This window comes from Aulostomus chinensis, chromosome 6 (genome assembly GCF_037954235.1).
Source record: "Aulostomus chinensis isolate RoL2024-O1b breed Wild chromosome 6, RoL_Achi_v1.0, whole genome shotgun sequence".
NCBI classification, from domain to species: domain Eukaryota; kingdom Metazoa; phylum Chordata; class Actinopteri; order Syngnathiformes; family Aulostomidae; genus Aulostomus; species Aulostomus chinensis.
The window spans coordinates 6,829,391-6,846,983 of NC_141325.1; the positions used below are offsets into that span (position 1 = coordinate 6,829,391).

The 17,593-nt window shown below is 42.5% G+C and overlaps 2 protein-coding genes across 3 annotated transcripts in view; one reads left to right on the top strand and one right to left on the bottom strand.

The window, feature by feature from the left end:
• Positions 1-17,593, top strand: part of limk2 (LIM domain kinase 2) — a 29,455-nt gene that overhangs the window by 966 nt on the left and 10,896 nt on the right. The window contains exons 2-5 of one of the 2 annotated variants that reach the window (XM_086206126.1): positions 6,119-6,246; positions 7,270-7,556; positions 7,714-7,810; positions 15,369-15,504. In XM_086206126.1, the coding sequence (XP_086062252.1) occupies positions 7,541-7,556; positions 7,714-7,810; positions 15,369-15,504 (249 nt within the window). In that variant the 5' untranslated portion in view covers positions 6,119-6,246; positions 7,270-7,540. Of the gene's footprint in view, positions 1-5,992; positions 6,247-7,269; positions 7,557-7,713; positions 7,811-15,368; positions 15,505-17,593 lie in introns of those variants that run through there. The other variant, XM_086206127.1, reaches the window with a different exon arrangement.
• LOC147259894 (uncharacterized) lies at positions 1,683-4,640 on the bottom strand. Its single transcript, XM_086206128.1, has 7 exons — positions 4,390-4,640; positions 3,876-4,109; positions 3,524-3,772; positions 3,193-3,444; positions 2,895-3,122; positions 2,054-2,785; positions 1,683-1,933 (listed from the first exon to the last, which is right to left on the bottom strand). Exons 1-7 carry the CDS (start codon positions 4,417-4,419, stop codon positions 1,724-1,726), a joined length of 1,935 nt encoding a protein of 644 aa, XP_086062254.1. The 5' UTR covers positions 4,420-4,640; the 3' UTR covers positions 1,683-1,723.

Sequence of the window (17,593 nt, forward strand, 5' to 3'; positions counted from 1 at the left end):
TGATCTGGAACTGATGAACTTTGGGAGTCAAGAACACAAACTTGATGTGAAGCAAGTGACTGAATTGTGACCAGAGAGAGTCTGTGACTGGATGATCGGAGCTTTAACAGGAACTGAAACATACTTCTGCCCTGTCATAAGAGTCACATTGTCACAATTTCCTCACAAATTAACATTTAGCAAATCTCTGTGCCCAAATGTCAGACTGCAGTTTTTTTGTTTGTCTGTTTTTGTTTTTTTCATCTGGACACACAAATCATAATGAAAAAAAAAATCTGTTTCTTTTTTTTTTTTTTTAAATCACCTTTAAGTAGCAGTGCTTCAGTATGTGTGAGGGTTCTAATATCTGAAATATTACCTGTTTCAAGGTCTAGAAATAAAGAAAAGATTTACACAAATGTACTTCATAACCGTGAGTACTCACAAACGCTTTCCTGTCAGTCTGTACACACAAACCATGACACAGTAAAACAGATGAATATACGAGGCGAGTAACTTTAGAGATGTGATGATATACTATGATGTACATCATCATGTTTAAGTTTGGTGATAAACCTCTTCTCAGCACAGCACACAGAGCATCTCCAATAAAGTAAAAGATGAAATGTAAGTTGGTTTGTGTCGTTCTGGTCTGGCAGTAAACAAATACTGCAGTTGACATCATTGGGGAATAAAGGCCTGAATTTCCTTCTTTTTTTGACGGCAACGTTGCTTTACAATAATTACATCTATGCATCCTTACATCATTACATTCAATCGATAAGAGGAACTACATTAGACGTTATGAATTGCGGTACATTATGACACAAAATGATAATTGATACATGGATAATGATGATGTAACAAATATGTAGAGGTAAACGTCCGCTGCAGAAACCAAAAAACAGCCTTTTGTACATTTTGTACATTTTGTGAAATATGTACGCATGCATGGTTGGAAATGATAATTGTCCAGGCCCAGGATGGTTCAATCACTCTGCAAACACACACACACACACACACACACACACACACACACACACACACACACACACACACACACACTTATCTTCTCCATTTTTCCCAACACGACAAAGCTTGGACGTAACCATGGACAAGTGTACTGGTGCACTCTCTCCCCCTTGCCTCTGCCCCTGGTGACCAGAGGTGGTGAAGAACACTGCCTCCCTGTCTCTCGCTCTCTCTTCGGCTGCTACCATGACAACCCGGTTGATTAAATCTGAAAGGACTTCCCACATGATTTTTGTAGCTCAGTTGGATTAATTTTGAAAACATGCATTTATCCTGGAGAGTTTTGTAGAATTCCATTTGACACTTTAATAAACCACTCCAGAAATCAAGACCAATCTAAGATTTAGAAGAGAAGATCAAATATGAGCAAGAGAGCATGCACTTGGGAAGATGAAGGCATTCTGACGTCACCGCTGAGAGCCCAGCCGCAGAGAGAGGCAAAAATAGTCGGGCTCTTTTGTTTCTCCGACTGATTGTAAAGCAACGCTCAGACAGGTGTAGGTCTCCAAGCCCGTGTGTTCACATCACAACAAAGGCGTCCTCGTGTTTCAAGCAGCTGAAACGACTCTGTTCAAATCAACACTGACGTTTATTCAAAGTCAAGTCAAAAGTTCATTGTAGTCAAGGGTACTTGTTCTTTTTTTAATAAAAGTAAATGAGATGGAATCAAATTTTTCATGATGAAGAAAACATTTATTTAGTAAAAACATTGTTATTTGCACCATGGTTTCCACAGCCACTTTGGCCATTTTGACGTCTTTTCTTCCTTGTCCTCCTCCTCCTTGTTTGCCTTCTGCCTTTTCTTTTCCTCCTTTTTCTGCCTCTTTTCTTCTGCCTTCTTTGCCTTACGCCTCTTCTTTTGCTCCTTCCTTTTCTTCTTTTGTATCTTCTTCTTTTCCTTGTCACTTTTCAAGGCATACTCCTGAAAAGAGAGAGAGAGAGAGCAACAAATTCAGCAAGTTCTCTTCTCATAAACCCATATTTGCACAAAGTGAACCAAACAAGTTCTTATTTCAACCTGAATCGTCAGTTTGGTGCCTACCTGAAGTTGCAAGATTTTCTGGTTCATCATCTCAATGTCGCTCTTCAGTGTTTGGCACTCCGTTTCTTTGCTGTAGAATTTCTGTTCCCACTCTTTTCCCTTCACTTTCAGTATTTTTTTACGTTTGGCCACTTTTTTGTCACTCTTTTTTAACTCATCCTCATAATTCTCCTTCATCAGCACTATTTTATCTTCCAGATCCCTCCTGTCACGGTTCCATCTGGTCTCCATCTTATTATTCAGTTCAATTTCCTTCAGCAACATCTCTTTTTCTTGCTCCTGGCTGATCTCTTTCTCCTTAATCAGCTGAATTTCTTCCAGTATTATCTCTCTTTCTTGTGCCTGGCTGATCTCTTTCTCCTTAATCAGCTGAATTTCTTCCAGCAGTATCTTTCTTTCTTGCGCCTGGCTGATCTCTTTCTCCTTAACCAGCTGAATTTCTTCCAGCAGTATCTTTCTTTCTTGCGCATGGCTGATCTCTTTCTCCTTCATCAGCTGAATTTTTTGCAGCAGCGATTCCTTTTCCTGCTGCCGGCAGATCACCTTCTTTTTCAGCTGTTCCATATCCTCCAGCAGCACCTCCTTTTCCGTGTGCAGGCTGACGTTCCTCTTCCTCAGCTGTTCAATGCCTAGCAGCAACTTATCACGTTCATGCTGCCATTGCTGCTCATTTAATTTCATCAAATGTCGCAGTCTATCATTCTGGTCCTCCTGTTGCTTTTCAGTAGTCGCCTGTCCAAGTGATGGAAATACACACATAAACATGTTTAAATACAGTCCTTTGGATGCATAGAAAGAGCAGGTATTTCATGTTTTAACTTCTGACACATGTCTGACTCACCATTTTAATGGCCTGAAGCTCCACTTGAGCCTGGTGTATATCATGAAGCATTGCCTGCTTTTTTTGCTGCCATTGCTGATCTTTTTCGTCCATTAGCTCCCTCAGAGTTTTATTCCGTGCAGCCATCTGCACACATTTAGCCTCTGTCAGATAAAGGACTTCCTTTATGAGCAGAAATTCGGTGTCTGGCTCCATAATTTCGGTGTCCTCCTGACTGCAGACCTCCAGCTGCAAATGTATATGAAGAGTTTAGATACAGAGCTCACACTTTGGATTGGTAGAAAAAGAAGCTCCTTACCTTATGAGCCTTAAAAAGATTCAGCAGCTCCTTCTTGGCTTGATTTATATCGTTACGTAGCTTCTGTTGTTTTTGCTGCCAGACATTCTCCTCGCTTTCCATGAGCTCCAGCAGATAATGATTTTGTGTCTGCGTAGTTATCATTTGATCTAAAGCTTCTTCCATGCTCCTCTCCATGTCCTGCTTGTTCTCATCGCACTTCATTCTGGCGGTTTGCTCATCAGAGGGCTCCGGCTGAGCCATTCCAAGTGACTGAGAGACACAAATTTTACATGTGTGAATACAAGCCTCTAAGTTTAGATACATAGGAAGTGGGTTTTTCATGTTTTACCTGTTCAGACACAGTGGAGCCATCAGTCTCTTTAAAGAGCTGCAGCATCCTTTTTGCCAGATACAGATCAAGCTGCAGCTGCTTCTTCTCATGTAGCCTCTTGAAAGCCTCCTCGTTCGTCATCTCCACCAGAGCATTGTTTTCACCCACCATGCTCTCACTTTTGGCTACAGAGTACAGAAGCTCCTTCTTGTAGGCCTGCTTCCCTTTTTCTGGCCTTGACCGTAGAAAATTTTGCAGGTCATGTGACTGAGAAACACAAAGATACACATAGATTAAAAAAATAGTCCTCTAACTTTGGTAGCGTGGGGAAAAAAAAAAAAGCAGAGGGCAGAGGTCATTCACTTTTTACCTTTTGGCACAAGGTTGACCTATCAGCCATTTTAAAGTTCTGCAGGCTCACTTTAGTCTGATTTAAAACCTTCAGCAGCTTCTGGTTGTCGTTCTGCCTGGCAACAACTTTGTTCTGCAAATATTCTCTCAGAGCCTCATTCTGTGCCTCCAGCAGTTTAACTTGACTTGAGATGACACTAAGGTTTTCCTCCATGTCATCCATCACGTCCTCTGTCCCCATCTGCAGATGCACCTGTCCAGATGAGTGAAAGACACAATTCATTAATGTACATATACAGTAGATACAATTTATATACACATATAACATGCATGTATATTTTCACCTTATTTAAGGAACTAAGATAGCCTTTCGACAAGGTCAGTATTTTGTGCAGGAGGGAATATGTTGTCAGTTTGGTGCAAGTTGTAATCATTGTGCACTTCATAACATAGCGAGGCTCTCTCCTGAAGGCGAGGTGCCATGTTGGTTGCTGTACACTATACAAACAGAATGACATGCTAAGGAAACCTACCTTGACACGTGTGTCGTCCTGATGCTCCATTTCAGACCAACTGTTGTGAATGACGGATGAATGAGCTTTGTTAGTTTGACTTCTGAGCAGGTAAAGCGCGGTGTGTTTCAAGGACTTGAATCAAGTCAACTGGAGAAAGTTATATATCTGTAAGATGTTTCTCCCTTTATCCAAGTGGCTTCATCAGTTCACGCTGTTCCCATAGACAGGCTGTCGTGTCTGATCGTCTCAGTGTATTGTGTTCTCAATCTAAGAGTTCATATGTATGGTTTGTCAGAACGGTAGCCTCTGTCACATCATTATTTGCAAGAAGTTCTTTTCTGGGATCAGAGTTAGAATTGTGAGACCAAAGACAAAATTCTGAGATGAAAATCCAAACTGGGAGACCAAAGACAAAATTCTGAGATGAAAATCCAAACTGGGAGACCAAAGAAAAAATTCTGAGATGAAAGATAAAGTTGTCAGATTAAAGTCCAATTCTTTTGGTTTCATGTTGAACAGCTTTCAATTCAAGCCTTAGCCACATGGTAAAAACACAGTTGATAACTTGAAAGCCATACGTAGCTCTTAGCGAGCCGTTGCCTGGTAGCCCAGGCTCTGAGCTGGGACCACATAGCAAATATACAGCTATTAGCCAGAATCCATACAAAGTCATCAGCAGGCACTAACACAGTCTTCAGGGTGTGTCACAGCACTATGGATCATGTGGGTTTGAAAATCATACAACATTGGGATCTTACTTAAAGGGGCAGACTAACACATGCACTACTATGTGGTGCAAAAGTCACTTCCTGTGTCCACCAGGGGGCTTTAGAGAACAAGCACTACCCGAACATTACGTTGACATTCTGAGAAAAGAGTGCAACTCCTTTTTTTAGAGTGAGGTCAATCCCATAAATAGAGTCCCGTGATGCTCCATCTATCCCGCAATGCATTCTTTATCCCATCATTCAATCGCCTCAAGCATAATAAGTGCCATTACATCAGGATGAGACCAACCACATACAGAACGACTGGGCTCTGCATGTGCCTGTTATGAATTAATTCTCATTTAATGACATTTCCCAAAATAGACAATATTTCACAGTGTAATATTGAAAAATGGGACCGTTTTCTAGGCTCTTATTTTTTATTTTAGCAGTAGCGTTGACGAAGGCACTGTGGAACTATAACACAAATGATATATGCCTGCTCAGATCAGACCACAGAATCAGTGAAACGCATCCGATTAAGAAGCAGTATAGCGAGTGGGTTAGAATGTAACATGAGTTTGGTGGAACCCAATATGCTGCAGACGCTCCCAAACATAATGTGAAGCGTCTCAGTGCTCCATGGAAAACATCATGAATACGCAAAGTGAGAAGTGTGAGAACCTGTTGATCTGGTGGATTTGGGACACTGAGACGTGGTGTGGTAGAAAATCCAATACTGACTGAAACACCAGCGATCACAGATGTTGATGGTGAACCCCACCTCTTTCCAAAAGGCGGCTGGCATAGGCTCCACCCCCCCCCCCCCCCACACACACACACACACACACACCACACGACCCATAACAGGATAAGCAGTATAAGATGGATGGATGGATAGATGATGGTTCTTGGAGGGAAATTTTGGAGATACAGTAAGTGCCTGCCAGATTCCACTCCCTGAGCATAAAACACCTTTGCCACTAGATGTCACCCAAGCACTCCCTGAATATCGACCCTGACTATCGCGATTGTTGCAGCGAGGCTGGTTTGGCCAGGCAGAAGGAGGACAGGACCCCAGAAACCAATGGGTCAGGAGGAGCAGGGCAAGGAGGGAAGTCCAAGCAGGTCCAGGAGTTTCCCCTCTGGAACATCGACGCTCTGAAAGGTTGTGAGCAAATAAAATTTCACTGAGGGAGACCCCCTGTGTGTGCGGCTCAAATGTAAAGGCTAAAGAAGTAATCTATATAGGCGAATGTAATGTACTTATGCTTGACAAAGCTGATCTGTGGCTGCGTTTAGTTGCCATCCTGATGTTCATTGTTATGTAGGGTTTCGTCTCCACTCCTGATTTTCTAGTTTCACCCGTTTACCTCTTCCTAGTGATTTGTATGCCTCTTTTGGATTATCCATAAAAAAATAAAATACAAATAAAATGTGAGTGTTCTACTTGCTTCCCTCAAAGATTGTTGATGGACACAAAATCCAGTTCTAAGCTCCTCAAGCACTTCAAATCACTTTTACTATTAACTTAAGACTGACAAATTTGAATGTATGAACCCAGGTGTGACCAACAAACCGATTTGTGCCAGCAAAAGGACAAATGCTTTTGTTCTGAAAATCCGACGCGGGAAATTCATGTTTTCCTGCGGCTGCGATCAGCCTGGGCTTCACAAAGGATTGGAACATCAATAAGTAAATAATAAACCAGCAGTATGTGAAGTTATTTAGTAGAAGCCATTTTTGCCACGTGAAAAAAATACTTGCACGTGATTTTGGCGGTTAAAGGTTGTATGTGGGGGCAAAATTCACTCAAAATGGAACTAATGATTACTTCTTTTTTATTTTTAGTTGCCTGACAGCCATAATAACAACTCAACATCCATTAAAGTGATTTTTTAACGAATTTCATTAAAAACACAAATTGAAACGAAGAGAAGAGTAAAACGAAGAGATTAATTCCCTCCTTAATAAACGCATAAATACGGGCTGAAGGTTTTGAATCTGAAAGTATTCCACAAGCGTGTCGTGTACTCCAGTGTTGGTGCAGTTCAACTTTTATTTTATTTTATTTTTTACCACTGGGCGGCGCTGCTGTTATTTTCTTTCCGTTTTTGTTTTTTGAGGCAAAACCCCTCGGCTCCCTCCTGTTTCCAGGTGCTGCAGTTGAGCCTTTCCGCTTTCCGTACAGGAATGTGTCGACTGCATTACGTCAGGGATCCTGCCAGCGGCGAGAGAGCTGCCCCGTCCAGGAGGCGTCTTCGGTTACTCCTTTCTGTGAGACAATTAAAGGGATGTGTGTGTGTGTGTGAGGGAGTGTGTTTTCTTATTCCCTGTCGTGTCGAGAGTTTATAGATTAGGCGGCGGGGAGCTGAAGTGTGTAGCCGCTGTTCGCAGCTCTGCCTTCTCAGCATGAACGTTTTATGAAAGGAGCAGATATCGACGACGCTGATAGAGAGTAGATGGAAGTCGCGGAAGGTGAGGAATTCAGGTTCTCTCCTTTCTTTGGCGGGTTTTCGCCGCATTGTCCCACATTGAACGCTTATTTTCTTCATTTATTTTCCTTGCTAACACACCTGTTAGTTAGGCTGCTAGCGTGTGTCGTAAAGCCGCTGTCTCCCCGTCTCTCGTCCAGGTACGGATGAATGCTACTGTGCGGGATGTGGAGGGAGAATGCAGGACTCGTTTCACATGAAGGTCCTCCAGGACACCTGGCACAGCGCCTGCTTTCAGTAAGTTCACCATCCAGCGCCACTCGTAAGGAGCCTCTCTGTCGTACCGTCCCGACAAGTGAATGCTTTGTTTCTAGAGAACGACGAGAGGGGGGGCCGCGTGCATTGACATGCACAATAACCGCGGTCAACAATGGCCTTCACTCGTTGGGTTTACTAACAATCTCGTGGATAATCCCAGAAGATTCTCTTTTGTAGCACGAACATGAGATTTGGTGCGCACACACCCGCCCTGTGTAGGTTGACAGCCCGGCTCTGGACAGTCCAGGCTCCTGAATTCACATGGGCCAGTGAAAGGGGGGCTGTCCTGCAACCCTGCAGGGTGGACTCTACCCTGAATCTGCTCCCAGGCTAGATGATTACCTAACTGGAGCTGGTGTGAGGCTCTCTGGTTGTTGCAGGTCACTGCCCCGTAGAGAGATGTCTGTGTGGGGAAACAGCAACATTCACTGCTTTTGACGGTGACATAAGACGGTTCAGATATCCAACGAAGCCATGACACAAAAACCTCCTGTGAGGCTTCGGTAGTCAGAGCTCAGCCGTGTGGTTAATGGAAGCTGTGGGCATCCAAACCTTCCAGATTTAGATTTAAAAAACAGGAAGAAGTAGAGCCTGAATATGAGAATGAAGTAGGGTGTTTTCTCTCACATGGAACAGAGCAGACGGTACTACGGGTTTCTTACATTCATGGACAAAATCTTGGAATTGTCCCGGGATTTTGAAAACAGCTGTTTACAGCCCATTTTACGAATATGTAAAATCAGAAAGTTTGGGAAAAGTCACAGAATTTAATTTCAGGAGCACCTGAATATTTGATCTGTTGTGGCTTAGTTAAGATCTCGTGGTTCATATTGATTTAGTTAATGTATAAATAATCTTCTACCAAATGTATTTTAGGGAAATATTTGCTGCTAAATTGTGGCAGGGATTTCTCTCATGTAGTTTTCATGTGTAGATCAACATTTCAGAGAATGTGATGTCATTTTTTCCCCCCACACAGGCTATAAAATCATGGAAACTGATTGTTGGAAGTGTGTGTGAACCTTGCACTATCAACACTGACCGTTGTACCTCCACTGGGTGACCGGCAGTTTGTTTTCAGCAGGGCATCTCAGAAACAAAAGGACAGAGTTTGATGAACTTTGGCGGAATGCTAGGTGACGTTACAGAGGATAAATTATTAACTGTTGGAGATTATATGGATCGGATTATAATCCCTGGATCCTGAAGACTTGTTCTCGTGGTATCTTTTCAGGACATGTCATAGATTCATTTTAACTGAGTCCATGTGAAACATTTCAACTTCCAGAAGTCCTCTTTATTGTATTCTGGACTGGTGATTTCAAAGGCCTATTTTTGGTGGTTTGAAGAAAATTTATGAACCTTTTCTCTCTTTTTTTTTAAATGTTATTTTGATGTTGTGTCCATGCAGCCTGATTGTCATGGGAATGCGCTCACCTGTGCATGCATGTCTCCTCACCTCCTCCCTTGTTTGAAAAGGGAGATTTTATTTTTACACCTCCATTTATGAAAACCTCTTTCTGTGAAAATCTGTTTCCAATCTGTACTGCTGCAACCCTAAGTAGAGTCTCCTCTAACATCCTTTGAAGTCCATGCCAGAACTCTGGCTCCTGAGGTCTTCTGGCATTTCCAGAAAGCTTCAAGAATAGGATTTACTGTAGACAAATGTATTACCTGTTTCAAACAAGTGAAATGGTGTTGTGATCGTGGAAGGAGCAGTGCTCCGTCCTTACATAACCCAGGGTCTCACTCCTGCCAGATACTGGCTCCTCAAGAAGTCATCATCTTCTCAGAGGCAAAGTTCCCGGCACGGCTGCTGTGTTACTCACCGTTGATCCCCTCAGTCCGTCTGTAGTTTAATACTCCCTCACATTCTGGCCCCCCTCCTTCATGACTTCATCTTTGTCTGAAACGTCTTCAGTTACATTCATGGAGAACCCCATGATAAGAGAAGTTGTGTGTGGACGTGGTGGTTGAGGGACAAGCTGCAGCGTCACTGTATAAACCAGCTTCTTTTAGTTCCTCATGACACAAGTCATCATTGCTCTGTCAGTTTAGCTTAAAGAGGTAAATCTTTGCACCCAGTGAGGAAATTCTCCAGCCATAATGGAAATGTCCTATTGTCCACACGCTGGCACTCTGGCCTCCTGTGTACCTCCACCTTGTAGAACATTCTTCCAGGCTGATGTCACTCTTGTTCCAGTAAACCTGGCAGTGTTGTTGAGGCCTATAGGTAACATCACCCGCCACTGCTGCACTCTGCATTCCTAAATAGCGATTCAGAGTCTGCTGTCTCAGACGCCGGCTGCACATTTGTGTTTTGTGTTGTCTGTTTCAGAGGAAAATTGCGTTCCAAACCCATCAAAGTAAACTGTTACAAATATAAAAAGAAATTAAGAAAAATCGGCGACTGGAGACTGTACCAGAGAGTCTTTTATCACCAACTGCTCTAACTGGAGGTCACTTGGAGAGAGCCTTCATGCACTAGACAAGCTCAGCAGCACCTACTTTTCTCTCTTCCAAACCACAGGGTGGCGCTATGACTTAAATTCATCTTGTAGATGTTTTCAGGCTGGGACTCTCATCAATCATGAGAAGTCTGGAAAAGATCTGACCATGTGGAGTCCACCATCCTGAAGCTCAGTGTTGCGTGGCGAAATACCACAATTGACGACATCGCCACGGTAACAGTTAAACCAAAACTCACAGTCTCCACAGCAACCCGTCACCAAGTTCTGAAGGCATTTCTGAACCAATTCAAGTTGGATCTGGTTGACCCATAAAGTGTTAAAAAAAAAACAACCAAAAAACAGAATGTCATATCCTGTTTCCGCCAGGCTAATCTGCTCCCAGCTTTAGTCGGTGTGTCCTTGGCCCTCGCCACACCGCTCCACCAAGTTTGGTGAAAATTGGCTACATAGTTTTTGCATAATTCAGTCAGAAAAATGCCGCCGCCGCCTCTTCAGCCTTTGCTGTTGAGAACAATCATTCAGCGGGTTTAGCATGAGGTCATAGTCGCTGCTTGCTGTCATATGTGATTGGGACCTCTGTACGCTGACAATGAAAAGGTTCAACTTCCACAGCTTTCTGACGCTTCCAAGACAAAATTTCCAGCAAACGTAATGAGAAAGAGTTGAGTCGTTCAGGAGAAGGTCGCATCCCCTCTAAACCAGCAGCTTTGATTGAAAGCTCACTTTTATAAAGTAATCCGATCCTGATCTGCTCAATATGAATGGCGGTGCGTTTGAAACTCCTCACTTCTTGGAGACCAGTTGTTATGTAGAAACTTTAAGAACCAACAATCACACACCCTGAGATAAGAAGCATTGGAAAGTGAAACACTCCCTCCCCAGGTCCTCAAGTCCTACTAACTCTTCTTCATGCTCTGACAAAGGAATAAACTCCTGCAGGAATGCGGCTTTGAGGAAATGAGTAATGTTTATTTTGTAGTGTTTGTGCAGCCATTGTTCATTGACCAACTACCTGAGCCCGGCCTGGCCGCCCTCTTTCACCAGCATGGATCCACACATCACTTTATCATGATGTATACACACTTGATGCGCTGTAATTGCAGTTATTAGCTGCTTTTTTTTTCTTTCCCCTTTTTGTCAAGTTTGTTTTCCTCGCTGCACCTGGTCAGACACTGAATGTCTTGCATTCCACTTGTTGTACGGCACCTTTTACCAGTCTCTTCCTTGTCTGTCCCTCCTGATCTATTTTAGTCTCACTGATACTGAGTTATCCTGATATAGACTGACCCCCTACTGGATTCTGGAGACTGATACCAGTATCGACGTTTATAATTCAAATAACACTATTCACACTGAAATGTGCTTTTGTATCAGGATTCCTTCATTGCATCAGTTTGTGTATCAGTAGTACTCTGGTGAACCAACTACATGCTACTCATAAACTATATATTTTTTGGCAATACAGCCTCACTTTTTCTTAGTTTTTATCAGATAACGTGTGGATTGACTACAATATCTGATTGCGTTACATCTGAGACCAAATGCTGGGTTCTTCACGCAAGCTTTTATATCAAATGTGTGTCCCACAGAGCAGCACAGCCTTTCTGCTACTCCAGCTTTCAGTTTTTAGCTTCAGTGCCACTCATGACGTCACCGTGACGTCTCAAGTCCTTCTTGTAATTTGCTGCTGTTGTTGGGATTAGACATTTGAAGACTGAATCATTGCAGCTACAAGGGCTGGGTGATGCCACTTCAAACCCATTTTGCCATTTTTAAAAACTTTTACTTTGATTACTTGATAAATAAATGATTATTTTATCCTTTTTTTTCTCTTTTTTACACTGTCCTCTTAGTTCTGTGGACTTAATTAAATTTGCCATAAGCTAAAAAAATCATTATCTTGATTTGGGGACTGAATGATTTGGAAAAATATAATGTTTTGCCATTATATTGAATGATATTATAAGGGATTATAATTCATGTTTTATTATTTTTTTTCATTTGAATTGGAAAACCCCTTTGTATGGTAATAGTCTGGGTTCTGCAGGGATCTCTACCTAACAAAGATGTTTTTTTTTAAGTTTGTATGATACCATTTACAAGATAGACCATCTTTGTAGCGCCTCAATACTTCATTTAGAAAGTATTTTAGCACTCATTTAGGCTTTCGCGAGGGCCATTCATTGTTCAGCTCCATCTCAGTTTTGATAATCTCTTGGGGTTTACCTCAGGATTAGAGCTTCTCGCTCTTTACTCCACAACAGACATACAAACGGGGTCTTTCCTCAGATCCCTCTTAACACCAGAACGCTCTGCGGTATCTGGAACCAGCCCAAGTCTGTAAGCCCTGGATCAACTATACCTGCAACTCCAGAGAGCAACATGATGCACGAGGCTGAATATAGCTGAAAGACATTAAAATTCAAAATGCATTCCTTAGATAGCTGCGTAATATTTGAAGGTGATATTCTTAATAACATAATAGACGCAAGCAAGCGGGAAATGTGAGAGCGGTTTCCAGCAGGGGCAGAGCTCCAAATGTCATCGTGTGTAAGATTGTGTTACTGAATTAGAAAACAAAAAGTGTTGTCAAGGAAAGCGCCAGGTTAAAGTTGATTGTCGTGAAAGTTTTGTCCCCTCATTCAAATGTTAAAGTTAACGATTCTCACATATGTAATTCATGGTAGCGCGCGCGTGTGTGTGTCTGCACTTCATCATCCGTGTGTTAAAGTACTATGAAACTGTGGTGAGAAAACAAAAAACAGGACTGCGCATACTTGAGTAACCTAATCCAACAGTGGCTCATCTTTGATCGTATTCTGGCTGCCGAACCTGCTGCCTGCTTCTGCATAACCAGTAAAGCTTGTTGAAGGGACGCTCACAGCCTGCAGGTGCTTCCCAGTCTACTGGCAGCTTTAGCATTCCTCTCTCTGAACACTCTGTCCCTAAGTCATGGCCATAAATCTCTCCTTAATTTTCCTATAAATCTTTCCAGGTGACAGCTGGGATCAGTCAGCTGATGGTTTCACATTATTGGAATGGCCATTACTATTTCCTAGTCCTTATTTTGCTTTTTGAACTAGCTCTGTGATCACTTTTGGTGTTTTTGGGTTTCTTCTTATTAACCTCTCGATAGAGGAGAGTTATGTGGAGCAGCAGGATAATTAACACTTTGTGACCATGGTTGACGACTTAACCCAGGATTAGATTTGCACCCTTGACCACAGGGCTAAGGGGGCGCTTTGTTATTACTTGTATTGACCCTGATGAACTACAGGCAAGAATGCATAATTAAGGCATTCAACTCCTTTGTTCCAGTGACCCAAGACCTTTGCCCCTGAACTGTTTTTCTTTTCTTTTCTTTTCTTTTTTTTAGCTTGTTTCAACAGGTTGTTGACACAATGTTTGCCAAGTTTTCCCTTAACCAACTTATCAGGTGGGCAATTAACGGTAGTATTTAGCAGCCTCTGGTGGTAGTGTGCTGTGCAGAGGGCTAAATCAAGTGCGTCCAACAAAACTTGTCAGAAGCTCCCACATCAAAAGTGGAGCAGCTCTTCTGATCTTCACACCCCAGACCAGGGATTTTCACAGTCAGTCCTCTTAGACTAGAGACGTGTGGAGGGGAGCACAACCACAACAGTAAGTGGAACATCACGCTAGAAAAGAGAGAGAAAGTCACACACTCAACGATTCTCCTCCACTGAGATTCTAATCACCAATGCGTTCATGCAGAATATCCCTTCAAGGGGGGGGGGGGGGAACCCCTCCTTACATTATTAACAGTTTAAATCCTGGAGTCCTATTTGATTGTATGGAGAGTCAACTATGGAGCCAAGCAGGCCAAAGAATGCTGTTTTCCTTCATTTCATAGTATAGTGTATATTTCAAATACATGAAAACTGTCCATCCTGACCCTTTTATTAGTTTGTCACTCATGACAAGGAGCAAAAACAGTAAAACTACCTCAAAACTACTGCCAGACATATCCCGAACCAAATCCCATTCATTTTGTCGGCTGCTCTTAAAAATGATGGTTTGGTGTTTAGCTCACCAAAAGTGAAGTCTGTGGCTCTCTCTGTTGCCCCCTGTGGTTAAATACAGCAATGGCTATAAATCCTGCCCCATCCATGTTAGCAGACGGCACGTAAGCCAGACTGAAACATCAAAGTACATGGCAAATACCTTTTTAGCTAGATTTATGTCTGTCATTTTTGGTAGTTCTTATTTGCTTGTCCGTTTTCCTGAAGCGCTTGTTTTTTTATTAGTAATTGGATGCAACAGTAATGGCGTGTGATGTCATGATTGACAGCTGCTCTGGCTAAGATATGGGTTTTCTTGAGGGCATTTATCAGTTTCTGTTTGGTAATTGAGAGCAGAGAGGAGATGTTGTACTAAACCTCTGACGAGGGCTGCAAGTTTCACACCGAGGAAATGAGCTGATCTGCAGTAAATCACTTGCCCTCCTTATTTCGATGTTCCCATGAAACGTGGGTGGTGACTGGGTTTGTGTCATGATTCTACTCTTATTGCCGTCTATTATTATGCATTTTTGTACAGGTTCTCATGATACACTATGGGAAAAAGTTGAATCATACACTGGAGAAAGACTTCTAAAAGTTAGGTCATAATGAAAAGAGAACCTGTAAGAATGACGTAGCACAACATCAACAGTAATTCAACTTGAAACTGTTCATTGAATTTGTAAAATTTTGTATTGTGGCTTTTTTGGAAAACAAATTGTATACAAAAATGACCCAGTTTGAGCCGTTGGCTTTGCTGTGACTGTGCCAAGTTGTTGACTTCTGTGAGATAAAAGTGAGACAGAGTGGCTGTTATTGTCTGAGGTCAGATGAGTCAGCGCTCATCCGGACATCAGCCAAACCTTTGAAGTAGCAGCAGATCTTTGTAATAACACATCACACTCTCATATCATCTTTAAGGTGATGCATGTTGAAAAAGCTGGTGAAAAGCCCCTCGTCTCTTCATCCTTCTCTTCTTTTCCTTTGTTCTCTACAATCATGACCAAGAACCCTTTTCTCTTTCTTTTTTTTTTGTGGTTCTCCTAGGTGTTCCGTGTGCTGCGATCACCTGACAAACTGGTACTACGAGAAGGATGGCAAGCTGTACTGTCGCAAACACTACTGGGAGAAGTTTGGAGAGCTCTGTCATGGCTGCTCTCTGCTCATGACTGGACCTGCCATGGTAAGTGTGACAGTCAGACTAACTCTCCATAAGCGTCATAAATGCAGTTAAAATATGTAAATATTTTCAAGGTGCAAGTGAAGTAAGAAGCAAAAAATGAAGAGGCAGAGCCAGTGGCGCACAAACAAAAGACATTTTAGCGATGAAAGAAGTGTTTGGTTTTGGCTTTGGGGCCCCCGTTTAGTTCGTTTCGGCCCTTCAAGGAGAAAAGTTTGGGCACTCCTGATCCAGACTGTTGTGGAGGGAAAAAAAATAACAACAAGATACATCATGTTTGGCTAATGGCTTAGGAGTAATAAATTACCCCGAAAATAGCCAACGGCCCGTTCAGTTAATAACAAGTTTGGTTTTATTTCCTCACATCAGTCTTGTTCTCTCATGCCCTCCACTTATTGCTTCATATGAATACACTTAGTGGCTTTATGTTTGTAGTTTTTTTTTAGATGTGAAAATATTCAGTTTGATGACTTCATCTTTAGTCTGGATCTTTTGTTTAAAAACACAACGTTGCGGACATCGATTGGCTCTTCTTCTGTGATTGAGTCTGAAGTCGACTACTGTCAACACAGTTGGACCAGAGTTTCTACATACAATCGCCAGGCTTTCAGACTGCATTGGCACGATCATACAACAACAATTGCTAACATTTGTTCCCTTTAATCAAGTTAAATAATACCAGAATACCAACCGAGCGTGTCCATGCTCCTTGTTCCCGCCTCTCTCCACTGCTGCAGATTAATACTAACATGCATTAAGAGGCAGGGGTGCTCTTTTTGTGTGTGTGTGTGTGTGTGTGTGTGTGTGTGTGTGTGTGTGTGTGCGATGATTACATTTACAGATGAGTGATACTTTACATGGGCTGCTGCTGAACATAGCAGTCCTCAACCTCACTTGAGAATGAGTTCCCCCCCCCCCCTTGAGGCCCCATTCTGTTGCTTCTCAGCACAGAAGTTCTCCACAGTTCACCTCCTCTGGTGCACACAGGAACTGGTGGGAAGAGGCTAGAACACGAGATGGGTTTGGGGCCCATCATGTTCAGGAGGCCGTGTGGATACCAGCACAGGCAGCCGTTCAGACCATCATGTACACTAATTAGTTTGCAGGGATCATGTATCAGTAATTAAAGGAAGTAAGAGTGTTTCCATGTTCTGACTGGGATGTTAGTTACATGACCTGGCTTTTTTTTAACAGTAAAAGTTAAACTGGGTGAGTTGGCGTCTGTCATTTATTCTAAACCTGAACCATAAATCTGCTGGTTCACAACTGTGCCGTTCTGCCTCGACTGGTCCAGCATAGGGCCAGAGTGAAGTTTTTCTTTTTTGCCACCAAGCAACACACATAATGGACTCCTCTATTGAGTATTGGCATTCTGCTTCATCAGCCAGAGTGTTTTTGGCACAGCTGAATTGGCACTGCAACCTCTTAGCCAGAAAGAGAAGCATTGTGGGCCGTCAGCAGAGGAGGATCACGCAGAGCTGCTGCTTCTTGACAGAAAGTTTATAACACTATTGTTTTCTTCTGGTTTTGAATTATTTGTTATTTTATATATTGCATGTGAAGGCATTGGGTTGCTTTTTTTTTTTCCTTTTGATTTGTGTGCTGAATGGATTTTTTTGTTCTTTACAGTTCGTAGTTTTTGTCCTCTTCAAAATGAGTCCCACTTGAATGTTTGCAACTTGGCTCCTGCTCGGTCAAGTTCGTACGTGCTGCTGTCGAAGCCTGAGGCAGGTTATGAGTGCAGTCGCTGCTGCCGTTCGCTGTGTTTTTTTGCTTGAAGGCAAGGAGTTGCAGACAGACTCGTGAGATGTCCCAATACTTTGGCTGACATCACGATAATCTCTCTTCATCAGCAGGGAACCCTTTCCCAGCACTGACTCAGAGCTGTGATCAATGTGGGGGGAAAAGGTCCAGCTGAAGTGACACTAGTTTGATCATTCATGGAGCTGGAACACAATGTTGCTATGTGCTCTTTTTAAAGGAATGTCTGGTTCTGTTTGTTAGTTGTGTAAATACGATCTGATGGAGCAAAGTAGGAGAACAGATGGAGGTGCGAATATCTTAACTAAGCATCTCAATATCTATATTTACC